Below are 22,425 nucleotides of genomic sequence, written 5' to 3'. Positions count from 1 at the left end.
AATCCACATTCACCTCACTTACACTCTTTACTGTTCACATTCACCGTAATCCACATTCACCTCACTTACACTCTTTACTGTTCACATTCACCGTAATCCACATTCACCTCACTTACACTCTTTACTGTTCACATTCACCGTAATCCACATTCACTCCACTTACACTCTTTACTGTTCACATTCACCGTAATCCACATTCACTCCGCTTACACTCTTTACTGTTCACATTCACCATAATCCACATTCACCTCACTTACACTCTTTACTGTTCACATTCACCATAATCCACATTCACCTCACTTACACTCTTTACTGTTCACTTTCGCCATAATCCACATTCACCTCACTTACACTCTTTACTGTTCACATTCACCATAATCCACATTCACCTCATACCCTTTACTATTCACATTCACCATAATCCACATTCACCTCACTTACACTCTTTACTGTTCACATTCACCATAATCCATATTCCCTTTACTATTTACATTCACAGTAATCCACATTCACTCTTTAATGTTCATACTTGGAGTAATTCACATTCACTTCTTTTACACTCTGTTTTATTCACAATAATTCACATTCACTTCTTTTATATTCTCACTGTTCCTTGTTTCAATAATATATTCTCTTTACTTACACTTAAATCATTTTTACTGTTCACAACACAGACGTAATGACCCACATTTACTTCTTTACTGTTCACACTCAGAATAATCCACATTCACTTAATCACTTTACAGCTCTCAAAAACAAACCACATTTCCTTCTATACTGGTCATGCAATGGATCCCATTCGCTTCAGTCACATGCTTTGGTGTTCACACATTACAGTAATCCACATTCAGTTACGTTCACATTCTTAAACGCACACACTGATTTCCATTTCATCATATTGAGATTTTTATGCATTTTTACTTTTTACCTTTTGTGTAGTTTATTAACTCCATGTTTACCTGTTTAGCCTGTCTTGAGTTATGTTCACCTGTACTGTGTTTACCTGTGTGATGTTGTGTTTTTTCCCTCAGGCGCTGCTGGAGTTCCTCCAGAGGGTGATCGACCACAAAGAACAGAACAAGATGACGCTGAATAACGTCGCCGTGGTGATGGCGCCCAACATCTTCATGTTTAAAGGCTTCCGGAGCAAGATCACCGAGCAGCAGGAGTTCGCCATGGCAACAGGGATGGCCAACATCGTCAGACTGTTCATACGATACCAGAACCTGCTCTGGACCGTACGGATGAGTTACTGTATTAAAGCCTCACTCCAGATGTAGTCCATCATCTGAGAGTCGTGTTTGGTGTCTGAAGTTTGCTTCTTCAGTTTTAGCACCGAAGCTACAAAGCTAATTTAACTAACAAGTAATGGAAGCTTATGCCCCACCAGTTAGCATGGTGCTAACTGCATGCCTAAATCATCAGCCTCGAACTGTGTGGAGTTGTGTTGTCTGTATTTTTGTCCATTTTGAAACTGTATAGAACAGGGTTCGCCAATGTTTGGCTCCGGAGCCACATGCAGCTCTTTTACTGCCCCACTGTGGCTCCACAGCTGAATCAGATCAGCAGGTAATAATAAAATAATCCTCCTCTACAGTAAAATAAAGCTGTGCTGATCCTTCAACACAGTTTAACAGTAAATGGTCTTAAACGCTGGAGTTAATGTAGAACTGCTGATTCACCCTTTAACCCTGAAGATCAGCGCAGACGGCTGGTCACCATAGCAACACAGACAACAGTCTTGCCCAGCTAGTAGCTACGAAACGGCAAAGAGAGAGATTTAAGACGGACGTCGATAATCTGGAGACGATCTGACTGATTAGTGTTTATAGTCACTCCAGCTGGTTTCCTGATACGTTTAATCTGCAACGAGAAACTGAAACGCTAAAAAGTCCCGAGGCTGAAGTTTCTCATTCGCCAGCTTCTCGTTTTCTTTCTTCTGTTCCACCTTAAACGGTGCAGCAGTTACATTTTGGTGCCTCAGGCACAATTTAAGGTGGAACGGGGGAATTCAAACAAGAAGCTGGAGAAAGAGAAGCGACTTCAGCCTCGTAAAAAGACGAACGTTGAGAGACGTTTTACAAGAAACTGATCTAGTTTAGAGGAAAAGTTTCCTGCTGGAGATGCGAGAAAAGCGGCTGTAGCTGAGCTGAAGACTAAAGCAGAGCAGAGTGAGTCTGAGTTTTAGTTTATATGTTTTAGTCTATATTAGTACATCAGCACCCACTGAGACACATTTACAGCCAAGATGGTTAAATGGACATTAAATGTTGAAGCTCCCAAAGTTGGTTTGATTGACAAAACGGCTCTTTTTAACATGGGGGTTGCCGACTCCTGGGGTAGGTCAACAAAAACATGCTGTGGTGTTTTTATCACTCTTTTTAATGATGTTTGTCCACGTTTCTCATCTAGATCCCAAAGTTTGTGATGAATCAGGTGAGGAAGCAGAACACAGAGAACCAGAGGAAGATGAACCGCGACCGCGCTGTCAAAAAGCTGCTGAAGAAAATGGCCTACGACCGCGAGAAGAACATCGAGAAAGTGGAGAAGAGCTCTGAGGTGAGACAGAACAGGCATGAGGAAAAAGACTCGCATTAATGCATAGAATCTGTCAAATGTGTTACGACGGAATCATTTACGGTTTATAAACCACGACTTTCCCTAAATGGAGAGAAAAGGAGAGAAAGTGAGTGTTTTGAGGAGGAAGAAGAGGTGGATGGTTCGGAAAAAGGAAGGTGGGAAGGGGAAAACAACAGGAAAGCTCATCAGTGGCGTTGTGTAAGGCCTGTGCTGTGGTGGTGAATCAGAGCTGTAGAATGTGAATGACTCAACGTGAGCGCAGCCTCAGCTTTACTGCTGCGGCCTCTAGTGGACGCACAGGGTAGTGCACTTTCCAGCACTCGCTTCATAAATCAGACTCCGAATCACTTCAGTTCTCCAGGAATATTACACATATGAGGAATTTGTCTTTTGAGTGCACGTCTGCGCTGTTCAGTTTCTCCCCCCAGATGTCCACTTATGTCATTTGCGGGTCATTTCTACCTGACCGTCCAGCCTCTCTTACTGTATAACAATAAAACAGGCTGTTTTTATTACTGTGCCTTTAAAAGCTGTTACACACTGAACACGAGGTGGAAAAAAACGACACAAAACGCCAAATTTTGGGGTGCGATTTTTTCACATCGGCGCTGTTCACGCTGGACGCAACATTTTTATTTATTTATAATTCTTTTTCATGCAAAAAAAATTTTTTTTTGATTTATCTTTACACTTTTTTGTCTAATATACTGTTTTAATAATAATTTTCTTTTTCCACACTTTTACCATTTATTTTTACTTTATTTACTTTTACCATTTATTTATTTTCATATTTAGGGGAAAAACAGTAATTGTGTATTAAAACGTGCAGCAGTGCGTCTCTGTAGAGGGTGTGTTCACTTATTCACACTCAGAACATCAACAACAACTAGAATTTGACCGGGGTGCCCAAACTTTTGCACAGTTACTTTTTACTTACATTTAGCAAAAAAAAAAAGTGAAAAGTATCGTAATGTATTTTATTTGTGTGGAACCGGGATACAGGTGTGAATCAAGTGAGTCAGGTGAATTCAGAGCAGTTCGATTCCAGTGATTCATTTGATTCACTTGATTCACTTGATTCAGTCACTTTTTCAGTGTTTTACCTATCAGAGCCGTCAGTGTGTGTGTGTGTGTGTGTGTGTGTGTGTGTGTGTGTGTGTGTGTGTGTGTGTGTGTGTGTGTGTGTGTGTGTTTCAGGCTGAAGGGGGCATCATCAGGGTCCAGGCGCCTCAGTTTACAAAGGTTTCCATGGCGGTGCAGCTCACGGAAGAGCTGCAGGCTTCCGATATCCTCACACGCTTTCTCAGCCAGGACAGGTAAACCCACACATTCACACACAGTCGGCACCAGGCGGTAAATCTCGGAGTAACGCTTTCTTAGCACGGTACACTTTAGATGTAGTGTTGATGCTTAACTTACCTTTGACTTACACTTTCATAAATATCTATTAAATTAATTTTCCCTAAACCCCAGAACCTAAATCCCACTTCTACCCCTCTTCCTGGCGTAATCCTAGCACTAACATGTTTATGTAGACCAACAACTATTCCGTTAAATTGTGCTACTCTGGGAAATACAGTGATGCAGTGCATCATGAAATATTCCAGTACTCTTCAAAAGTCTGTGGCTGCCGTTTATTTAATTCCAGTCAGAACGGCCGTTAAGTACAAGCTGGTCAGGAGGCGCTTCCGAGGAGGTTGAATATGGAAATAAGAGTTTAGGAGCTGATTAAAAGCTCCGGGCAACCACCTGGAAGACCTGGTAGACCCCCCATCCGATAAACAGCACTTAAAGCTTTCGTCTTTGAGAGAGAGAGGAGAAAAAACACGTAGGAAACAAACGTTTCAGAAGATTTTGAATCTGATCATGTTCAGAGCAGTTAAATGGTCACCTTTAGGTTTTACACCCCAGGTGTCATCCTGTCCTGCGTTTCAGGTTCTCGTGTAATATTTCGAGGTCTATAAAAAGTGTCTATATTTATATATAAACAGTGGTCAGTTCTGTTTATGGCAAAATGTTCATTACAAGTGAAGCCAGGTGTGCTCTGGCCCTCGGATTTACTGAGGTTGAGTCTGACACCCCTGCCCCACGCAGTACGCTGCACTCGGTCAATAACGTTGCCTTGAGAGTGAAGTTAACCCTCTGTCTGCTGTTCCAGCTCCGTGTCGGTGAAGAGAGAAGATTTGTGTCTGTTTGAAATCGGAGGAAACATCAGTGAGTACTGCTCTCTCTCCATCACAGACATCTGCATTTCACCCTATACAGCACTGGGTAAAAGGGGCCTGAGCACATAGTTTGAACGCATGGATTTGTTCAGTTTTATCAAAACACCTGATTTAATTTAACTTAGACTTGATTAGTCAGACCAGGTGTTGGACGATAGCTACAAATATTACTGGGTGTGCAAAAATATGCATTTATAATGCATTCATAATGCTGAAGTGGCACAGATTTTTGGCCCTAATGTGACTCAGATCTGGTGTTTTTAGACCTGTGTGAACACAGAAATCTGATCTTTTCAAATCTGACCTGGCTACGTTCACATTACAAGCCTCATTGCTCAAATCCGATTTTTTGCTGTAATGTGACTCAGATCTGATGTTTTCGGAGCTGTGTGGACACAGAAATCTGATTTCATCTCACTTTCATACGTGGTCCTGGCGCGGATACGTATCCGACTCATGGCTTCAACGTGACGCTCCGATCGGAATTCATGCACTTTTTTCGCTGCGCCATCGTTCAGCGTTACCATGGCAACAGCGCCGAACAGACGTTAAAGCCTGTAAACGGTGGAAAAGCAGCTCATCTCACCTTTTCCTCCTCCGTCCGGCTCTAATAACGAAGCTGAGAGCTGATCAGAGTTAATGATCTTCTCAGCGAAGCTCGTTCTGCTCGTTAGTTGGTGCTGATGATGCGGTGATTCAGTCACGTGACGTTACTGAGGAGGAGGAGCTCATGAGGGTCAGTTCAGGCCGGTTCATCACGTTAACGACCGATTTGAATCACTGACCCAGGGCGAACCATCGAGTCAGAGATCAGATTCGAGCAGCGAGGCTTGTGATGTGAACGTGGCCCAGAAGTTCAGCTCAACCCGCGTGTGTTGTGTTTGTAGAGGAGCGCTGCCTGGACGAGGAAACGTATATGAAAGCCCTGCTGGAGCTAAACCCCGCCGCAGAGTGGGTCATCAAGTCCGTCCAGCGCTAACGTCCACCCCACAACCTGCCAATCAAGCATGCTCTCAACCAATCACACTACAGCTGGCAGAGGAGAGGACTGAGACCAGATTAAAGGGAAAGATCCACTTCAGTTTTTATTGTTTTTAAATGCCTGAAGGCGTGGGTAGACTCAGCCTGCCTTTTTATTCAACGCTAGACACTTTGCTGCTGTTTTATTTTTAAATGTTTTCAAGAAAAAAAAACCTTCAGATTGTTGTGTTTTGGATCTAGAAAGGATCTGAGCTCCTTCGTCCAATAGAAGACGTCGTCCGACAAACACCAGCATGACTTTGCAGCAGTGAAGAAGCAAATGCAGATGAAAAAACTTCATTTTTGCAATTTTTGACTGGATTTTTCTTTTTTTTATTGGTATGGATGTGAGCATGCGTGTATCCCACTGCTGTCGCAACAAAACCTCGTATCTCCGAAATGTTGACTTTACAGGAGAAGGAAAAAACCTGCTTTACTTTTAATGGAAGTCAATGGAACCAGACGTCTTTCCAGATCTTTTTGGGCCATTTCTTTTGGTCCGTTCATCGTGAAATTCATACACAGCGTAAAGATCAACAGGTGTTTTCAAATGATGTAAAAAACTGAAAAACGTCAAAAATGCGAGGGTTTGTTCTGACAGCAGCGATATATAAATATACATATAGTAATATGTGCAAAGGGTTCTCAGCCAATCAGATTTTAGGACCCAAACTACCTGTTTTATAACACATTTCGGGTTAAGAAACGAGGTTCCCCCATCCAGACCAGTCGGAACCAAACTGGTTCTTCAAGGGTTCTGTGTAAAGGCAGTGGCTCTGTTTAGAACATTGATTTCTAGGTAGATCCTTGATTGCTTCTTTGCCTGGTGAAATGGTTCTTCAGATTGATGGAGAATGTGTTGTATGTGGTTCTGTGTAGGACCAGTTAGGGTTCATCTGTTGCCACGATGGGAAGCTTGTAACAATAACAGTAACTTTTTTAAAGTGCTGTATAGACACTTTTTCAGAAAGATTCTAGAACCATATACGCCACGTTCTCCAGCAATCTGAAGAGCTGTTTGGCTGTTCTGTGGAGAGTATAGAATTCATGGTTCTACGTAGAACCACTGCCTTCACCAAGCTACCCTTTTTTATTGTGTATAGAAACACTTCAGCAGAAAACTCCCTTATTAACGCGAATGCAAATATAATACAGGCACAAGTGACTCCCTTCCTTAGTATTAATGAGAGAAATTCAGCACTTTTAAATCTGCAGATCGTACTGACCGCCGTCACACTGAAGACCTGAACCCTCTTCTGAAATCTGGACAGGCCAGATATTATTTTTATATTTCTTTTTGGACTTTTTTCATTTTTCTTTCAGATCATAAGGGTCTCTTCCTTGGTTCCAGAGGGGTCTTTTCTCAGGTCAGGTGGAAATTTAAAGACTTTTTCCCAAGCTGACTTTAGAAATATATATATATATATTGCTCTTATTCCTAAGAGCCGTCCTACTGGGCCAATGGGTGTTAAAGCTTAGAAAGCATATTAATGCAGTTATTTTACTCTTTTTTTTGTTCTTTTGACAAATATGAAGCATATTTTGTGTCAAACGATCAAACAGTTCAGTCCCAAATCACAGCCGTCCACACGTTTCAATTGTGCGCTTTGCATCCAAAATTCAGATTCGCCTTCCCATGGGATTCGGTGCCTTGGAGCCTGAGTGGTAAAGAGAGCGAAAAAAGTCATTTTGGTGTGAAATCTGTCGAAAACACACGCAGCGATCTCCTTTCAAGCCCACAGCAGTTTTAATTGCGAGGAAAGCAGAAAGACATCCTCATAACCAAAGCCGAAATGAGAGAAGTGGAGCCTGGAACGTGTCCAGGGATGTTCTGAGGTGTTTCTACGGGTTTTCAGCCGTGGGTGAACATGACGTAGTCTGCTCTGAAGCCCTGCTGAGTAGTCACCCCCAGTGTGCTGTCTCCCCGGGTCCTACCGTTACCACGTCCTCGAGCCACTAGATTTTGTGTGCAGACTTTGAACTGGCCTTCGTAGCTCCAGCGTAGCTTACACAATGGTGATTCCATAGTATCCTGTGGCTAGTGCCTTCAAACTGGCCTCTACAGGTCACAAACCAACGTCAGTAGAGTGCGAAATGGCTTCTTTACCTTACAGAACGGCCTGCGCTGGCCTGTAGCTGATCAAACCGCCCCTGTAGCCTTTGAACTGGCCTTTGCAGCTGTAGAAATCTTGTGTGTAGTTCGCAAGACAGCCTATGGAATGGCTTCTGTAGCTTACAGAGTGGACATGTGGCCTTCAAAGTGCAGCTTAACACATGGAGTGGAGTTCACAAACCAGCTTTTTGTAGCTTCCAAAGTGGCCAGTGCAGGTTCCAAACTGGCCTTTGCCTGAAGAAAAGCTTCTGTTGCTTTCAAACTGGCTTAAATGATGATATCTGGAGTTTCTCAACTGCCTTTGTAGCATAAACCATGTGTCTGGAGTCCATGAACCAGCTTCTCTACATTCTGAAACGGCTTCTTTAGCCATTCCTCAGGTTATACTTTGGCCTGTAGCTAATGAAACAGCCTGCATAGCCCTTGGATTGGCTTTGATAGCTCGAAAAGCGTCTGAATTGCCTAACGGCTCGTGCAGTGCAGAAACCAGCTTCTCCAGCTGAGGAAGTGGCTTTTTCAGCTCAGATAATGGTCTCCTCAGGTCATACGCAGGCCTGAAGCCAATGAAACAGCCTGCGTGGCTTTCTGATTGGCTCGTAAAGTCACTCCGGGCGAGTGTGCTCACTGCCCCCTAGTGTGTGTGTGTTCACTAGTGTGTATGTGGTGTTTCACTTCATGGATGGGTTAAATGCAGAGGTGGAATTTCCCGTTTGTGGGATTAAAAAAGTATCACTTCACTTTTTCCAGCCTACTGAATGTGCTAATTGAATGGCCTGTGTAGGCCTCAGCCTGGATGCTACAGCTTCAGATGTTCACCTGCAGTTCACAAGCCACTTCATGTCGCTTATGAAATGGCCTTTGGAGCTTGCATAGCGCCCTCTACAGGCGAAGAACTTGCAGCTGATGGTGACTGCAGATCACACATTGGCCTCTGTTGCTGAGGAAATGGCATTTGTAACCTAAAAACGGGCATTTATAGTTTTATGACATGGACACTGCAAGTCATAATCCAGCCTGACGCTGATGATCAGCTAATAACGGCTCTGTAGCTTTTTTAAAACCAGCTTATAAAGCGGCTCCCGCAGCTCAGAGCGGCCTGGGCGATCCGCTCAAGGTCCAGCGCAGTCCAGCACACACAGCTGTGTAACGGTACTTTGAAAGGAGGGAACATGTCAACACACCTGCGTACAACATATGAAGTCTCAATGAACTTTGAAATCGTGGGTTATTGGAATCGTAGGTTATCGTTGATAATGTAGCTGTCGTTTCGAATGAATAGTTCAATTCAGGTGATTTTTTTATGATGACTGTCTTTATTGTATGTTTTATACTGTGAATATGACAACAAAGTGACTGTACCGTGCTGTAACACACCATGAATAACCACTAAACGTTTTTTTTTTGTAAATAAATTCATAATTAAACATTTCTGTGCGAGTCTGCGTTTGGTGTGGTGGTGAAAAGTGAATGGATCTTTAATGCAGGTGAAAGAATGAAGAGTGATGTGATGTTGAGAGTTTTGTTTTGAGACCAAGTTCTAACCCACCGAACCCAAAAAACGTGTTAAAAGTGTTTTCTACTGAACTCAAATGATTCACATAAATATTTTTGGCTCATTCTAGATTAAGCTGTGAAATACATTGCAGGTGTTTGATTTGAAGCTTGTAACAGATAATGTCATATATCTGATCTGGTATCAGTTTTACAGTGGCTCAGTCCGGCGCAGAGCTGCCGCCGCTGTTTTACATTCCTAACAACCATCTGGAACCTGCTTACGGCTCATATTCCCAGTCAGTGATGTATCTAGAACCTCCACAAGGACTAACGTAAAATTTGTCCCACTGTGAATTAGAGCATGATTGGTTGATTCCTCGGTCACCTCCTAATTATTTCCGCAGTAATTCTGGCGTGTAAGGCCTTCTGTCCAGCTCCTGAAGTCCTAACCGGTCACTTGGCTGCGTCTACTTAGACACCACAGAGAAACAATCCTGATTGGACAGTTTTCTGTTGAGCCTTCAAGAGTTTAACCCTGTTGCTTCTGACCTAAACTTTAACCATGAAATGAGAACTTTAGTGATGGCAGAGTTTAAGTAAAATGAGCGTGAGGAGGCGATAAAAACGAACTCAAATTTGCAGACGTTACAGTATTTTTATCTCACATAATTATTAGGTTTTCTCTAAATGCCCTGATGGTTCCCCACAGATTAATCCACTGTCCTTACATACACATCGCTTTTATCAGAACAAAACCTCGTATCTCCAAAACGGGAACTTTACAGGAGAAGGAAAAAACACGCTTTACTTTTAATGGAAGTCGATGGAACCAGACGTCTCTCCGTCTTTTTGAGCTGTTTATTTTGGTCCATTCATCGTGAAATTTACACACTATGTAAAGGGAAATAGAAACGTTTAAATTAGGTCAAAAACTGGAAAAATATCAAAAAACAGATACGAGGGTTTTGCTCTGACAACAGCGATATGTGTGTAATATATATGGGTCATACTGTTTTCCATATAGGGCGGCGCAGGGGGTGGCACTGTCGCCTCACAGCGAGGAGGGCCTGGGTTCGATTCCCCGGCCGGGTGACCGGGGTCCTCTCTGTGTGGAGTCTGCATGTTCTCCCCGTGTCTGCGTGGGTTTCCTCCGGGTTCTCCGGTTTCCTCCCACAGTCCAAAGACATGCAGTCAGGCCAATTGACGTGCTAGATTGCCCCTGGGTGTGAGTGACTGTGTCTGTCTGCCCTGCGATGGACTGGTGACCTGTCCAGGGTGGCTCCAGGCTCCAGCACCCCCCCACGACCCTGAGGGAGAAACGGCTTAGAAAGTGTGTGTGTGTGTGTGTGTGTGTGTGTGTGTGTGTGTGTGTGTGTGTGTGTGTGTGTGTGTGTGTGTGTGTGTGTGTTTTCCATATAGGCACTTACATATATAATATTGCTGTTGGGGTAAAGCCTTGGATCTCCATTTTTGCCAATTATGTTTTCTGATTAACTTCGTTTGAATTTAAGGATGTTTTTTCTTCTCCTCTGAAGTGTAAATTTACCTTTTTGGAGACACAAGGTTTTGTTCTGACGGTGATGATGTAATACATATGGGGCAGATATTTAATACAGTATAGGTGCTCATGTATATAAAATACATAGAGGACATTATTATTACACATATGTACTTATATTTCTATCACATACATGGGATATTAATATTAAATAATGGTACTCATACATGTCGCTGCTGTCGGAACGAAATCCCGTATGTCTGTTTTTGTCGATTTTCAGTTTTGGACATCATCTGAAAACGCAAGTTGGGTTTACAGTGTGTGTAAAGTTCATGAGGGATGGACCAAATTAACCTGCCAAAAAAGACCTGGAAAAAATTCTGGTTCCATTGAGTTCCATTGAAAGTAATGCATGTTTTTTCCTCCTCCTGTAAAGTTCTGTTTTGGAGGTACGAGGTTTTTGCGATACATATGGGGCGTAGTTATACCCTGACGTCCGGACGTAGCTTTAAGCAGTGCTACATTAGGAGGACGTGTTTGCGCTGGAGCGGCTGTAGTGTAGCATGTAAAGCGTGGCTGTACTGGGGAAATGGTGTCCGAACACAGTTTGGAGGTGTGAGGTGACCCGACCTGACGAGTCCACACACTGCGTCCAGCATTGACCGCAAACGAGATTTATCTGGGTGGAGAGAGAAAAACAATACAAATAAAATTCTGTCTTCATAAAAACCACCAGATTTACCCTCATATACAGGTGTCAGACCTTAATGTGGAACTGAAATAACTGGGTAACACTTTCTATGAGTGTCACGTTTGTAAGCCTCTATTAACACATTCATAACGTTATAATGCATTCATAAGGCATCATAAACATGGCTATACATATTTATAAAATGCATTACATGTTGTAGCCATGTGCATTATGCATTATGAACTGTTAACACAATGCATCATAAGCACTGTTCATAACACATTATAAGAGCTCATAAGCTGTATTAGTCCGCTCTCAGTAAAGTGGAGCGTGCTGGACTAAAGCCTCCTCCAGGGTTCAGACTGAGGCTTCAAGTTGAAGAATTTACTGAAGGATTTACTGAAACACTAAAACACAATAAAGCTCATTACAGGCTTCAAATGTCAGAGTTTAAACTAGAGCAACATCAGAGTTTCACCCAATGTGGGAAAGTCAATGTTCACCACTGTTAATGTTCACCACTGTTAATGTGCACCACCGTTAATGTGCACCACCGTTAATGTTCACCGCTGTTAATGTGCACCACTGTTAATGTTCACCGCTGTTAATGTGCACCGCTGTTAATGTGCACCGCTGTTAATGTGCACCACTGTTAATGTGCACCACTGTTAATGTTCACCACCGTTAATGTTCACCACCGTTAATGTGCACCACCGTTAATGTACACCACTGTTAATGTGCACCACCGTTAATGTGCACCACCGTTAATGTGCATCACTGTTAATGTTCACCGCCGTTAATGTGTACCACCGTTAATGTTCACCACCGTTAATGTTCATCACCGTTAATGTTCACCACCGTTAATGTGCACCACCGTTAATGTGCACCACCGTTAATGTTCATCACCGTTAATGTTCATCACCGTTAATGTTCATCACCGTTAATGTTCGCCACCGTTAATGTTCGCCACCGTTAATGTTCATCACCGTTAATGTGCACCACTGTTAATGTGCACCACTGTTAATGTTCACCACTGTTAATGTGCACCACTGTTAATGTTCACCACTGTTAATGTTCTCCACCGTTAATGTTCACCACTGTTAATGTTCACCACTGTTAATGTGCACCACCGTTAATGTTCACCACCGTTAATGTTCACCACCGTTAATGTGCACCACCGTTAATGTTCACCACCGTTAATGTGCACCACCGTTAATGTGCACCACCGTTAATGTTCACCACTGTTAATGTTCACCACCGTAAATGTTCACCACCGTAAATGTTCACCACCGTTAATGTTCACCACCGTTAATGTTCACCACCGTTAATGTGCACCACTGTTAATGTTCACCACCGTTAATGTTCACCACCGTTAATGTGCACCACCCTAGCAGAAATCAGCCTTACTGTACTGTAGTGTAGTGTAGTGTTACAGAGTGAAGGGTGAACTGCAATTACCATACCACTAAATTAAAGGTGGCACAGAATTTAAGGTGGAACCCTTTTAAGGTGGCACAGAATTGAAGGTGGAACTTAAAATAACAGCACTAAATTTAAGATGACAGAGAATTTAAGGTGGAACCTTTTTAAGGTGGCACAGAATTGAAGGTGGAACTTGAACTACCATAGCAATAAATTAAAGGTGGCACAGAACTTAAGGTGGAACTTAAAATAACATAGCACTAAATTTAAGGTGGCACAGTGTTTGTTTACTTTTTTGTTTGTTTACCTTGCCTGTGGTTCCTTTTCCACTGGGTCATCCAGAAGCCTTGCAGCGTGATGTTTTTGAATATGAGGAATTTCTGCACGGCGAGAAATGAAAGTGGGAGTTTGCTGCGATGCGCATTTCTGACAATACAGTTCAGGCTGTTCAGACTGGTCTAGTGTAAATAAGTGAGCACGTCCTCTACAGAGACACACGTCTGCCCACTTTAACACTCACTCACTGTTTATTTGCTGACTTTAAGACATCAATAATAAATAAAATGCCAAATTTAACCTGTGTAAAAGTTATGGCACACGTTATAAACATTATGAATCTAAACAATCAGACATTGTTTTTGTCTTTTGATGACAGACAGTAAATTTGTTGATTAAAGTTTGGTCCAAAACGCTATAGAGCCATATTCACACACACCAATCAGGCATAACATCATGACCACCTCCTCGTTTCTACGCTCACTGTCCACTTCATCAGCTACACTTACTGTATAGCTGCTCTCTGTAGTTCTACAGTTACAGACTGTAGTCCATCTGTTTCTCTGATACTCTGTTACCCTGTTCTTAACGGTGGTGAACTTACCCAGCTGATAAAGTGGACAGTGAGCGTAGAAACGAGGAGGTGGTCAGAACGTTAGGCCTGATTGGTGAATATCTATGTGAGCCTGTGCTGCCTGTGCTTCTGAAAGAGAAGAGGAAGTGTAAATGTACTCACTGCTGGGATGTGCAGAGGTTTCTTGGCCATGCCTCCATACGTCACCAGCGTGCCTGCATAGCTGGTGAAGGGAGAAAGCAGAAGTGGTGAACCTCCGTGTGCAGAGGAGCTCAGCACTGCCGGAGTGTCTGAACCTCATTCATGATTTAATCCTAGTCACCATGCTTCTACTCTAGTGCGAGTTCAGGCACAAACGTTGACATTATTAGTTTGTGAAGACAGACTGAAGAAAGCTTACTCTAAACTGGACAGCACGAGACCCCCGCTGACCCCTCCTACACAGTTCAGCCCCAGTTTGGGTTTAGGAGCCTCCTGCAGTGAGGAAAAGCTCAGATGTTAGATCATTTGTGATGTGTGGGCTGTAGAAAGGTCTTGTCACTGAGCTGAGGAACCATTTCGGATTCAACCTGTGTCCCAATTCAGGGGCTGCATCCTTCGGAGGCTGCATTCAAGGCCAGTTGTGTCACAGCAGTGCGACTAGGCTGTCCTATTTCAAAGGCTCCTTCATATGCGGCTGAGAAATGTCTCCTTTTCCATGGCAACTCAGTGGATCCTACAGTGGCCAACACATACCGAGGTTCACTGCATGCCGGCGAGGATTCGAGAACAGAGGAGCGAACGGCAGCTGAGGAGACACTTTACATGCAGTGGTGGACAGTAACTGAGTAACTGAGTCACTGAGTAACTGAGTAACTGAGTAAATGTAATTAGTTTCTGTACTTTAGTATTTTTGGTGTCTCTGTACTGAAGTTTCTCCGTTCTGGGCGACTTTTTCCTTTCACTCCACTACATTTCAGAGTCTAATATCCGACTTTTCCTCCTACATTCTGAGAAATCTGTCGTTCCTTTTGGTTTCTGTGTGTATAAAAACGTAACATGTCAAAACGAAAGAAGCGCAAAGCCAGAGCACCAATCAGGGCCCAGCGGTCACTTTGTTTAGAGCTGGTTTTGACCTGTTGGTCATACCGACCCAGTGCAGCACGCGGTTCAACGTCAGCGCAGCAGCGTAAAACTTTGGGAGAGTCTGTTCAACATAAATGATGAACTAACCTAACTTTGTGTAAATAGAGCTCAATATAGAAATATGTCCACATATGCAGTCGAGACTGACGCGGCTTTTTTCTGAATTTCTACAAACACCATTTCATTTTATAGTAAATGAGTTTGGGCTGGTTTATGTTTATGAACAGACGCCTACAGATCAACATAGTAAAGGAGCTCATCTGTGATCCTGAGTTTAAAGCCAGTTTTTATTCAACTTAAACTTGGAACTAAGTTGCATTAAGTTAATTACTCTTTTAGTACTTTTACTTTATACTTAAGTACATTTGAAGGTAAATACTTTAGTACTTTTACTCAAGTGGAGGTCTAAAAGGAGGAGCTTCTACTTTTACTGGAGGAATATTTTACCCTGGGTTTAAGGACATGATTTGTGTCCTTCGTGCTCCCCTGGTTGTCTGTAAGTATTGAGTTTGAACTGAGGTGAATAGCGAGTGATACGAATGTTAATCAAGCCCATCTCATCAGTCTGAGACACGTCACGCGCTGGTGCAGCCGCTGTCGGCGAAGCATCTCCAGCTCCGATAAATGAAAAGATAAAAAACCTAAACTCAAAGTTTGTGGTTCCATCATTAAGGAATTCGACAGGAGCAGCGTTCCGCGAGGTGACGGTGAGGGCGGGAACGGCGGCGCTGTGACTGAACAGGAAATCCGCCATAGAGCAGACGGCCTCCGCTTGGTTTGGTCTTCGCGGGTCACAGCCTTTGAAGACGGTGCCCTCTGAAGGATGCAGCCCCTGAATTGGGACACGCTGTCAGGCTTCAGATAGCTTCACCACTTCCTGCCAGAAAGTGTGAACAGAGTGACATCGTCAAACACCTGGAAGACGTGCTGAAGTCCTGATGACATCACTTCCTCCTCTGTGAGGACATAATCAGCTCCCAGAGTCTGCAGCTCTTTCACCACAGCAGCTCGATTTGGCCTGAGGATCACAGACATTAGAGCGTCTAGAGGAGCACAGGCTGTCTGTCAATCTGGTGACGTGGTGTGTTCTGATTGGGTGATAGTGTACCTGTCTCTGATGACGTGGTGTGTTCTGATTGGACGCCAGCATACCTGTCTCTGATGATGTGGTGTGTTCTGATTGGACGCCAGCATATCTGTCTCTGATGATATGGTGTGTTCTGATCGGACGCCAGCATACCTGTCTCTGATGATGTGGTGTGTTCTGATTGGACGCCAGCATATCTGTCTCTGATGATATGGTGTGTTCTGATCGGACGCCAGCATACCTGTCTCTGATGATGTGGTGTGTTCTGATTGGACGCCAGCATATCTGTCTCTGATGATGTGGTGTGTTCTGATTGGACGCCAGCATACCTGTCTCTGATGATGTGGTGTGTTCTGATTGGACGCCAGCATATCTGTCTCTGATGATATGGTGTGTTCTGATCGGACGCCAGCATACCTGTCTCTGATGACGTGGTGTGTTCTGATTGGACGCCAGCATACCTGTCTCTGATGATGTGGTGTGTTCTGATTGGACGCCAGCATACCTGTCTCTGATGACGTGGTGTGTTCTGATTGGACGCCAGCATACCTGTCTCTGATGATATGGTGTGTTCTGATCGGACGCCAGCATACCTGTCTCTGATGATGTGGTGTGTTCTGATTGGACGCCAGCATACCTGTCTCTGATGATGTGGTGTGTTCTGATTGGACGCCAGCATACCTGTCTCTGATGACGTGGTGTGTTCTGATTGGACGCCAGCATACCTGTCTCTGATGATATGGTGTGTTCTGATCGGACGCCAGCATACCTGTCTCTGATGATGTGGTGTGTTCTGATTGGACGCCAGCATACCTGTCTCTGATGATGTGGTGTGTTCTGATTGGACGCCAGCATACCTGTCTCTGATGACGTGGTGTGTTCTGATTGGACGCCAGCATACCTGTCTCTGATGATATGGTGTGTTCTGATCGGACGCCAGCATACCTGTCTCTGATGATGTGGTGTGTTCTGATTGGACGCCAGCATACCTGTCTCTGATGATGTGGTGTGTTCTGATTGGACGCCAGCATACCTGTCTCTGATGACGTGGTGTGTTCTGATTGGACGCCAGCATATCTGTCTCTGATGATGTGGTGTGTTCTGATTGGACGCCAGCATATCTGTCTCTGATGACGTGGTGTGTTCTGATTGGACGCCAGCATACCTGTCTCTGATGATGTTGATGGTTCTGATTCCCATTGCAGCAGCTATCTGGATCACTGCCTGACCAACAGCACTGTTCGCTCCGTTCTGGATCACTGTACAGCCTGAGGGATTAACACAGCCATTTAGACAAATGAATGAGAATGAAGTAGGAATTGTACATAAATAGCAAAAATAGCTGGTGCTTGTGGAGAAATCCTTGGTAACTGCCACTGTAAAGTCTGTGTTCAATGTAGCGTGTAGTTGTACAGTCTGACGGTAATAACTGTGGAGTGATTTTAATCCCGTATGAATCTGCAGCGTGTATTTTTATTGAGTGTTGTGGCATCAGCCAGTGAAATACGGAGGAATCACATCACATTATCTCCTCTGGTTAAACTAAACCAGCTCCTGTGGTGCTTTAAAGTGTATAGACCTGTATAAGACCTTGTACAGGAGCTCTTAGTCAGAGATGAAGTAGAGCGTCCCCACCTGGTCTTAGTGCTTGGAAGTCATGCAGCATCCTGAAAGCAGTGCAGGGGTTTACTGCGATCGTGGCGGCTCCGAGCACAGAAATATCTTTGGGGACAGTGATCAGATCATCCTCCTCACACACTGCCTCTGTTCTCCATGTGCCTTACACACACACACACACACACACACACACACACACACACACGTGACATTAATTATGCCATGACAGTGTTTTTCCAGAAGAGGTTTGGAGCACACTACTCATTATTACAAACCTCACTTACACTCATTGTTCAGGAAAAAGATGAACTAAAACAGTTTAATGCAAAATGTATTGGATTATCCTGAATATGTAACGTCTGAATTCGCTTCTTTAGAAAATAAAGGCTAATTCCTTTTCAAACAGCACTGAGCTGAATGTATACAGTACACGCTTATGTGCTTTCTCACACTCTATGGCAAAATCTACCAAATACAGCAGGTGGGGTAGCATAGTGGTTAACACTGCTGCCCTCTGCATGGCAGACTGGGGTTCCATTCCCCGCCCAGGTAACCACAGTCACATGATTCCGATCTCACAGGTTGTCAAGGCTTAAAAAGGAGGGCAGTAACTTGTTCTATTAGTATTTTTCGAGTTATGCTTTTACTCCTACTCAATTATATTAATGCGTATTCAGCGTTTTCTACAGATCCTGTGCTGGATGGAGTAAGACGTTCCACTGCAGTTCTGAGTGAGGTCAGGCTGCTCTGCACTGCTGATGTTCATACAGTTACAGCATGTCTGTAATTATGTTGCCCCTCCCCCAATTTCTCACCAAATCCTGTGTCCACGGGCACCACCCAGTCACCTGGTCTCACTGTGTGGACATCATCACCCACCTCCAGCACTTCCCCTACCCCCTCGTTCCCACCCACAGCAGGCAGGGGGCACAGGATGGGGTACATTCCTGCACATCGACACAACAAAAGCGGTCAGTGAGTGGAAGCTCAAGGTGGGTGTTTCTAATAAAGTGGCCAGTGAGGGGAAGTACAAAGTAGGTGTTTCTAATAAAGTGGCCAGTGAGTGGAAGCACAAGGTGGGTGTTTCTAATAAAGTGGCCAGTGAGTGGAAGCTCAAGGTGGGTGTTTCTAATAAAGTGGCCAGTGAGTGGAACCACAAGGTGGGCGTTTGTAATAAAGTGGCCAGTGAGTGGAAGCAAAACGTGGGCGTTTCTAATAAAGTGGCCAGTGAGTGGAAGCACAAGGTGGGTGTTTCTAATAAAGTGGCCAGAGAGTGGAAGCACAAGGTGGGCGTTTCTAATAAAGTGGCCAGTGAGTGGAAGCACAAGGTGGGTGTTTCTAATAAAGTGGCCAGTGAGTGGAAGCACAAGGTGGGCGTTTCTAATAAAGTGGCCAGTGAGTGGAAGCACAAGGTGGGCGTTTCTAATAAAGTGGCCAGTGAGTGGAACCACAAGGTGGGTGTTTCTAATAAAGTGGCCAGTGAGGGGAACCACAAGGTGGGTGTTTCTAATAAAGTGGCCAGTGAGGGGAACCACAAGGTGGGTGTTTCTAATAAAGTGGCCAGTGAGTGGAAGCACAAGGTGGGTGTTTCTAATAAAGTGGCCAGTGAGGGGAACCACAAGGTGGGTGTTTCTAATAAAGTGGCCAGTGAGTAGAAGCACAAGGTGGGTGTTTCTAATAAAGTGGCCAGTGAGTGGAAGCTCAAGGTGGGTGTTTCTAATAAAGTGGCCAGTGAGTGGAACCACAAGGTGGGCGTTTCTAATAAAGTGGCCAGTGAGTGGAAGCACAAGGTGAGTGTTTCTAATAAAGTGGCCAGTTAGTGGAAGCACAAGGTGGGCGTTTCTAATAAAGTGGCCAGTGAGTGGAAGCACAAGGTGGGCGTTTCTAATAAAGTGGCCAGTGAGTGGAAGTAAACCAGTAAACTATGCAGAAGTAGACAGTGTGTGTTTGGTTCTTTACCCTGAACCATGTTGAGGTCTGCAGGGTTGACCGGCGCTGCCAGCATCCTCACTCTGACGCTGCGTCTGCTCAGAGCAGGCAGGGGCAGCTGTTCTAATCTAAACCAGAGAAGGACTGTGGAGATTAAGTAAAGCCACATATGGGTGTTGAACTACTCACACATTCAATGACACGCACAACAGTGCCTACTAGTGGCCAACAAAGAAAATACATACTCAAACGGGTTTCTGGACGTCAAACAGGGGCAACGTGTCTATAGAAACGAAGGCTAACTGAACGACTCAGTCTTGATGGTGAAAGCAGGTGATTCCCTGGGTGTGAAAGCATTTACTGTAACATTAAGTGTTAATTGTGTGAAGTTTAAAGTAAATGTTTCCTCTCTTCCTGAGCTGTTAATTAACGCTGGTCAACTGTCAATCATTCACACCCAAGCAGACGAATCAGTGTCATGCTACTGGTACAGATGTCCAGCACCAACAGTGTCCCATTTCCTCGTGAGTGGACGATGTATTACCCTGACACAGACCTGTTCACACTGGTGCGTTGAATGCAGGCCTCTGTAACGCACTGCTGTTATAAGTTTGAGGCCTGAAGAGCGAAGTATGTGATATATTTATCATTATATAAATATATTATATGGTGAAACGACAGTAAAGACCACTGGATTTGTCTGTATGTAGTTCAGGCGATGTAGAAAACATGTGGATGTTGTGTGAATAACAATGAACTGTGTACATAAATAAACAAATGATCACAATGGCGCAGTCTCTTGTACATATGTGCATATTATACGGCCTAAGATCACAGCACTGAGCTTGTATTGGGTCTAAGGGCCTTTAACCTCTTAGGGTATATTTTTAGTTTGTCCATCTGAATTCACATGGCCAAATCATACGGCAGATTATTCAGTAACTGCATGAAATTAATGTAAAATTTTATTTATTTACTTATTTTTTGTAAAAGCCCCTCAAATGAGCAGAACGTGTGTTTTATGATCTCCACTTATCACTATACGCTTATAATTTACATCTACATAAATCTACAGCCGGTTCATGCTTCAGATTGGCATATTTAGGCTCAGTCATCTCACCTCACAGCGGCGATGTTGGCCGTGTGCTCCCTGTAGACCAGTGCCGAGCAGTGATGTACCATCCGCCGACCTCCGCACCCCCACTGTCCACTCACATTTTGCCCCAGGAGGCTCAGTCCTGCCTGGGTCAGTCTGCCCACCGCCAGCCGCCTCATCATTCTGCCTCCAGAGGGGGCTAGTGAGCAGTTTTGTTTACTCAGTGATGTGAGCTATAAGACGAATTCCACCACCTGTGTAAAATTTGTAAAAGACGTCTTTACAGTGGTGGTGATGGGAACCAGGCGTCGCCATGACTACAACACAGATATAGACACTTTATTTACCATCCAGAACCACCAGAGAACCTACACGAGTCTTCTGAGCTTATATGGAATGCTGATGATGGAAATCAGTGGAAAATCTGGAATAATGAGTTTTCTTTGGGGACTATTTTGCCGCACGGCGCCCTGCATGTCTCCCTCCACCATGAATGGAGTTGAAGTTCTCTAAACTCTCATAAAACAGCGTCTCAGTCATCAGGCAGTGAATTCAGAACCAGCTCATGTAGGAACTTTCTGTAGGAGCTTTTAGAGGGACGTCTGGTTCCCATCACCACCACTGTGAGGAGCTTTTAGAGGGACGTCTGGTTCCCATCACCACCACTGTGAGCAGCTCTGACACCAAGCCACTCTGAATGACTCTGTTTACATCTTACTCACATGATTATGTAGAAATGTTTGAATAAATGTAAAATAATTGCAGTTTATATCCATTTGTACTTTCAAATGATAGAACTTTTATTAATTTAATCCATTTAATGACCATTTTAGAAAGTTTACTATCATCTCTGCTCTTTTTTTACTGCATACGGTGCAAAAGCAACTATGTTGACATACTGAAATCATCCTCCTCCACTCAAAGCTCGAAAATACTGACTGCCGGTCTTAGAAATGGGCAGTTCCATTAAATCCAGCCCAATTTTGATGAATGGAGAATTCCTAAAGGATACTTTTACTTCTGCCAGGTACATTAGTGAGCAATGTAGCATTGCTCGGTTCCATTTAAGGTATTAATATTAAGATCCTAAGTCCTTTTTTTGGAGATTCTTTTCATTCTGTGTTGATTCAGCTCCTTTCTACTTCACCTGTCGCTCTCGTAGCTCGCTTTCAGACCAAAACCACCCAATAAAGAGAAGAACCGAGCTGTACAAAGCTGGATTTTCTGTCTCCTGAAGTCATTATTTCATATTTGACTGTAGTAATAATACTGTACTCACGTAAGTCTGGCTCTCGTGCAGCCGCTGCTTCCTCAGAGACCAAGTGAGGGTCATACATGAAGACTGAACTGGTAAAAGCTCACTTCCTCAAACCCGACACTGTTGCAATTTAACACTCACAAGACTGCAGGATGAAGAAAGAGTGTGTTTTCCATCATTGTCAGATTTGGAAAGCATAATATTTCACACCACAGTTCTGTCTGTCCGTTTACTTACTTTTGTCAGTAAATGTAGAGGAATTGCACTTTTTATACTTAATAATTCAAGTTCTAGAGAAACTTTACGAAGTCAGAGCTCCTCACAGTGGTGGTGATGGGAACCAGACGTCCCCCTCTAAAAGCTCCTCACAGTGGTGGTGATGGGAACCAGACGTCCCTCTAAAAGCTCCTACAGAAAGTT

At 43.8% G+C, this 22,425-nt stretch overlaps 2 protein-coding genes across 8 annotated transcripts in view; one reads left to right on the top strand and one right to left on the bottom strand.

Moving 5' to 3' along the window:
* Positions 1-9,380, top strand: part of arhgap18 (Rho GTPase activating protein 18) — a 63,071-nt gene extending 53,691 nt beyond the window's left edge. For all 4 annotated transcript variants that reach the window (XM_017687932.1, XM_017687927.2, XM_017687926.2 and 1 more), the window contains 5 exons: positions 1,032-1,238; positions 2,413-2,559; positions 3,778-3,896; positions 4,739-4,794; positions 5,693-9,380. In XM_017687932.1, coding sequence (XP_017543421.1) covers positions 1,032-1,238; positions 2,413-2,559; positions 3,778-3,896; positions 4,739-4,794; positions 5,693-5,784 — 621 coding nt within the window. In that variant the 3' untranslated portion in view covers positions 5,785-9,380. The remainder of the gene's footprint in view (positions 1-1,031; positions 1,239-2,412; positions 2,560-3,777; positions 3,897-4,738; positions 4,795-5,692) is intronic.
* A 1,584-nt stretch (positions 9,381-10,964) lies between these two features.
* On the bottom strand, positions 10,965-22,095 carry LOC108414458 (enoyl-[acyl-carrier-protein] reductase, mitochondrial). 4 transcript variants are annotated; one of them, XM_037538133.1, is made up of 11 exons: positions 22,027-22,095; positions 20,772-21,001; positions 19,682-19,779; positions 18,538-18,669; positions 17,741-17,884; positions 17,271-17,373; positions 15,934-16,036; positions 14,294-14,367; positions 14,056-14,116; positions 13,351-13,423; positions 10,965-11,609 (listed from the first exon to the last, which is right to left on the bottom strand). In XM_037538133.1, the coding sequence occupies exons 2-11, from the start codon at positions 20,927-20,929 to the stop codon at positions 11,449-11,451; spliced, it is 1,107 nt and encodes a 368-aa protein (XP_037394030.1). In that variant the 5' UTR covers positions 20,930-21,001; positions 22,027-22,095; the 3' UTR covers positions 10,965-11,448. The 4 variants fall into 4 exon arrangements, 3 of the variants coding, with proteins under 3 accessions (XP_037394030.1, XP_037394028.1, XP_037394029.1); XR_005130219.1 differs by lacking the exons at positions 10,965-11,609; positions 13,351-13,423 and having other exon boundaries at positions 15,934-17,373; XM_037538132.1 differs by lacking the exons at positions 10,965-11,609; positions 13,351-13,423; positions 14,056-14,116; positions 14,294-14,367 and having other exon boundaries at positions 15,950-16,170; positions 16,391-17,373.
* Positions 22,096-22,425: the final 330 nt, after the last annotated feature.

The sequence above is a fragment of the Pygocentrus nattereri genome, chromosome 4, assembly GCF_015220715.1.
Source record: "Pygocentrus nattereri isolate fPygNat1 chromosome 4, fPygNat1.pri, whole genome shotgun sequence".
Taxonomy (NCBI): domain Eukaryota; kingdom Metazoa; phylum Chordata; class Actinopteri; order Characiformes; family Serrasalmidae; genus Pygocentrus; species Pygocentrus nattereri.
This window is presented reverse-complemented; position numbering and strand designations above follow the sequence as displayed.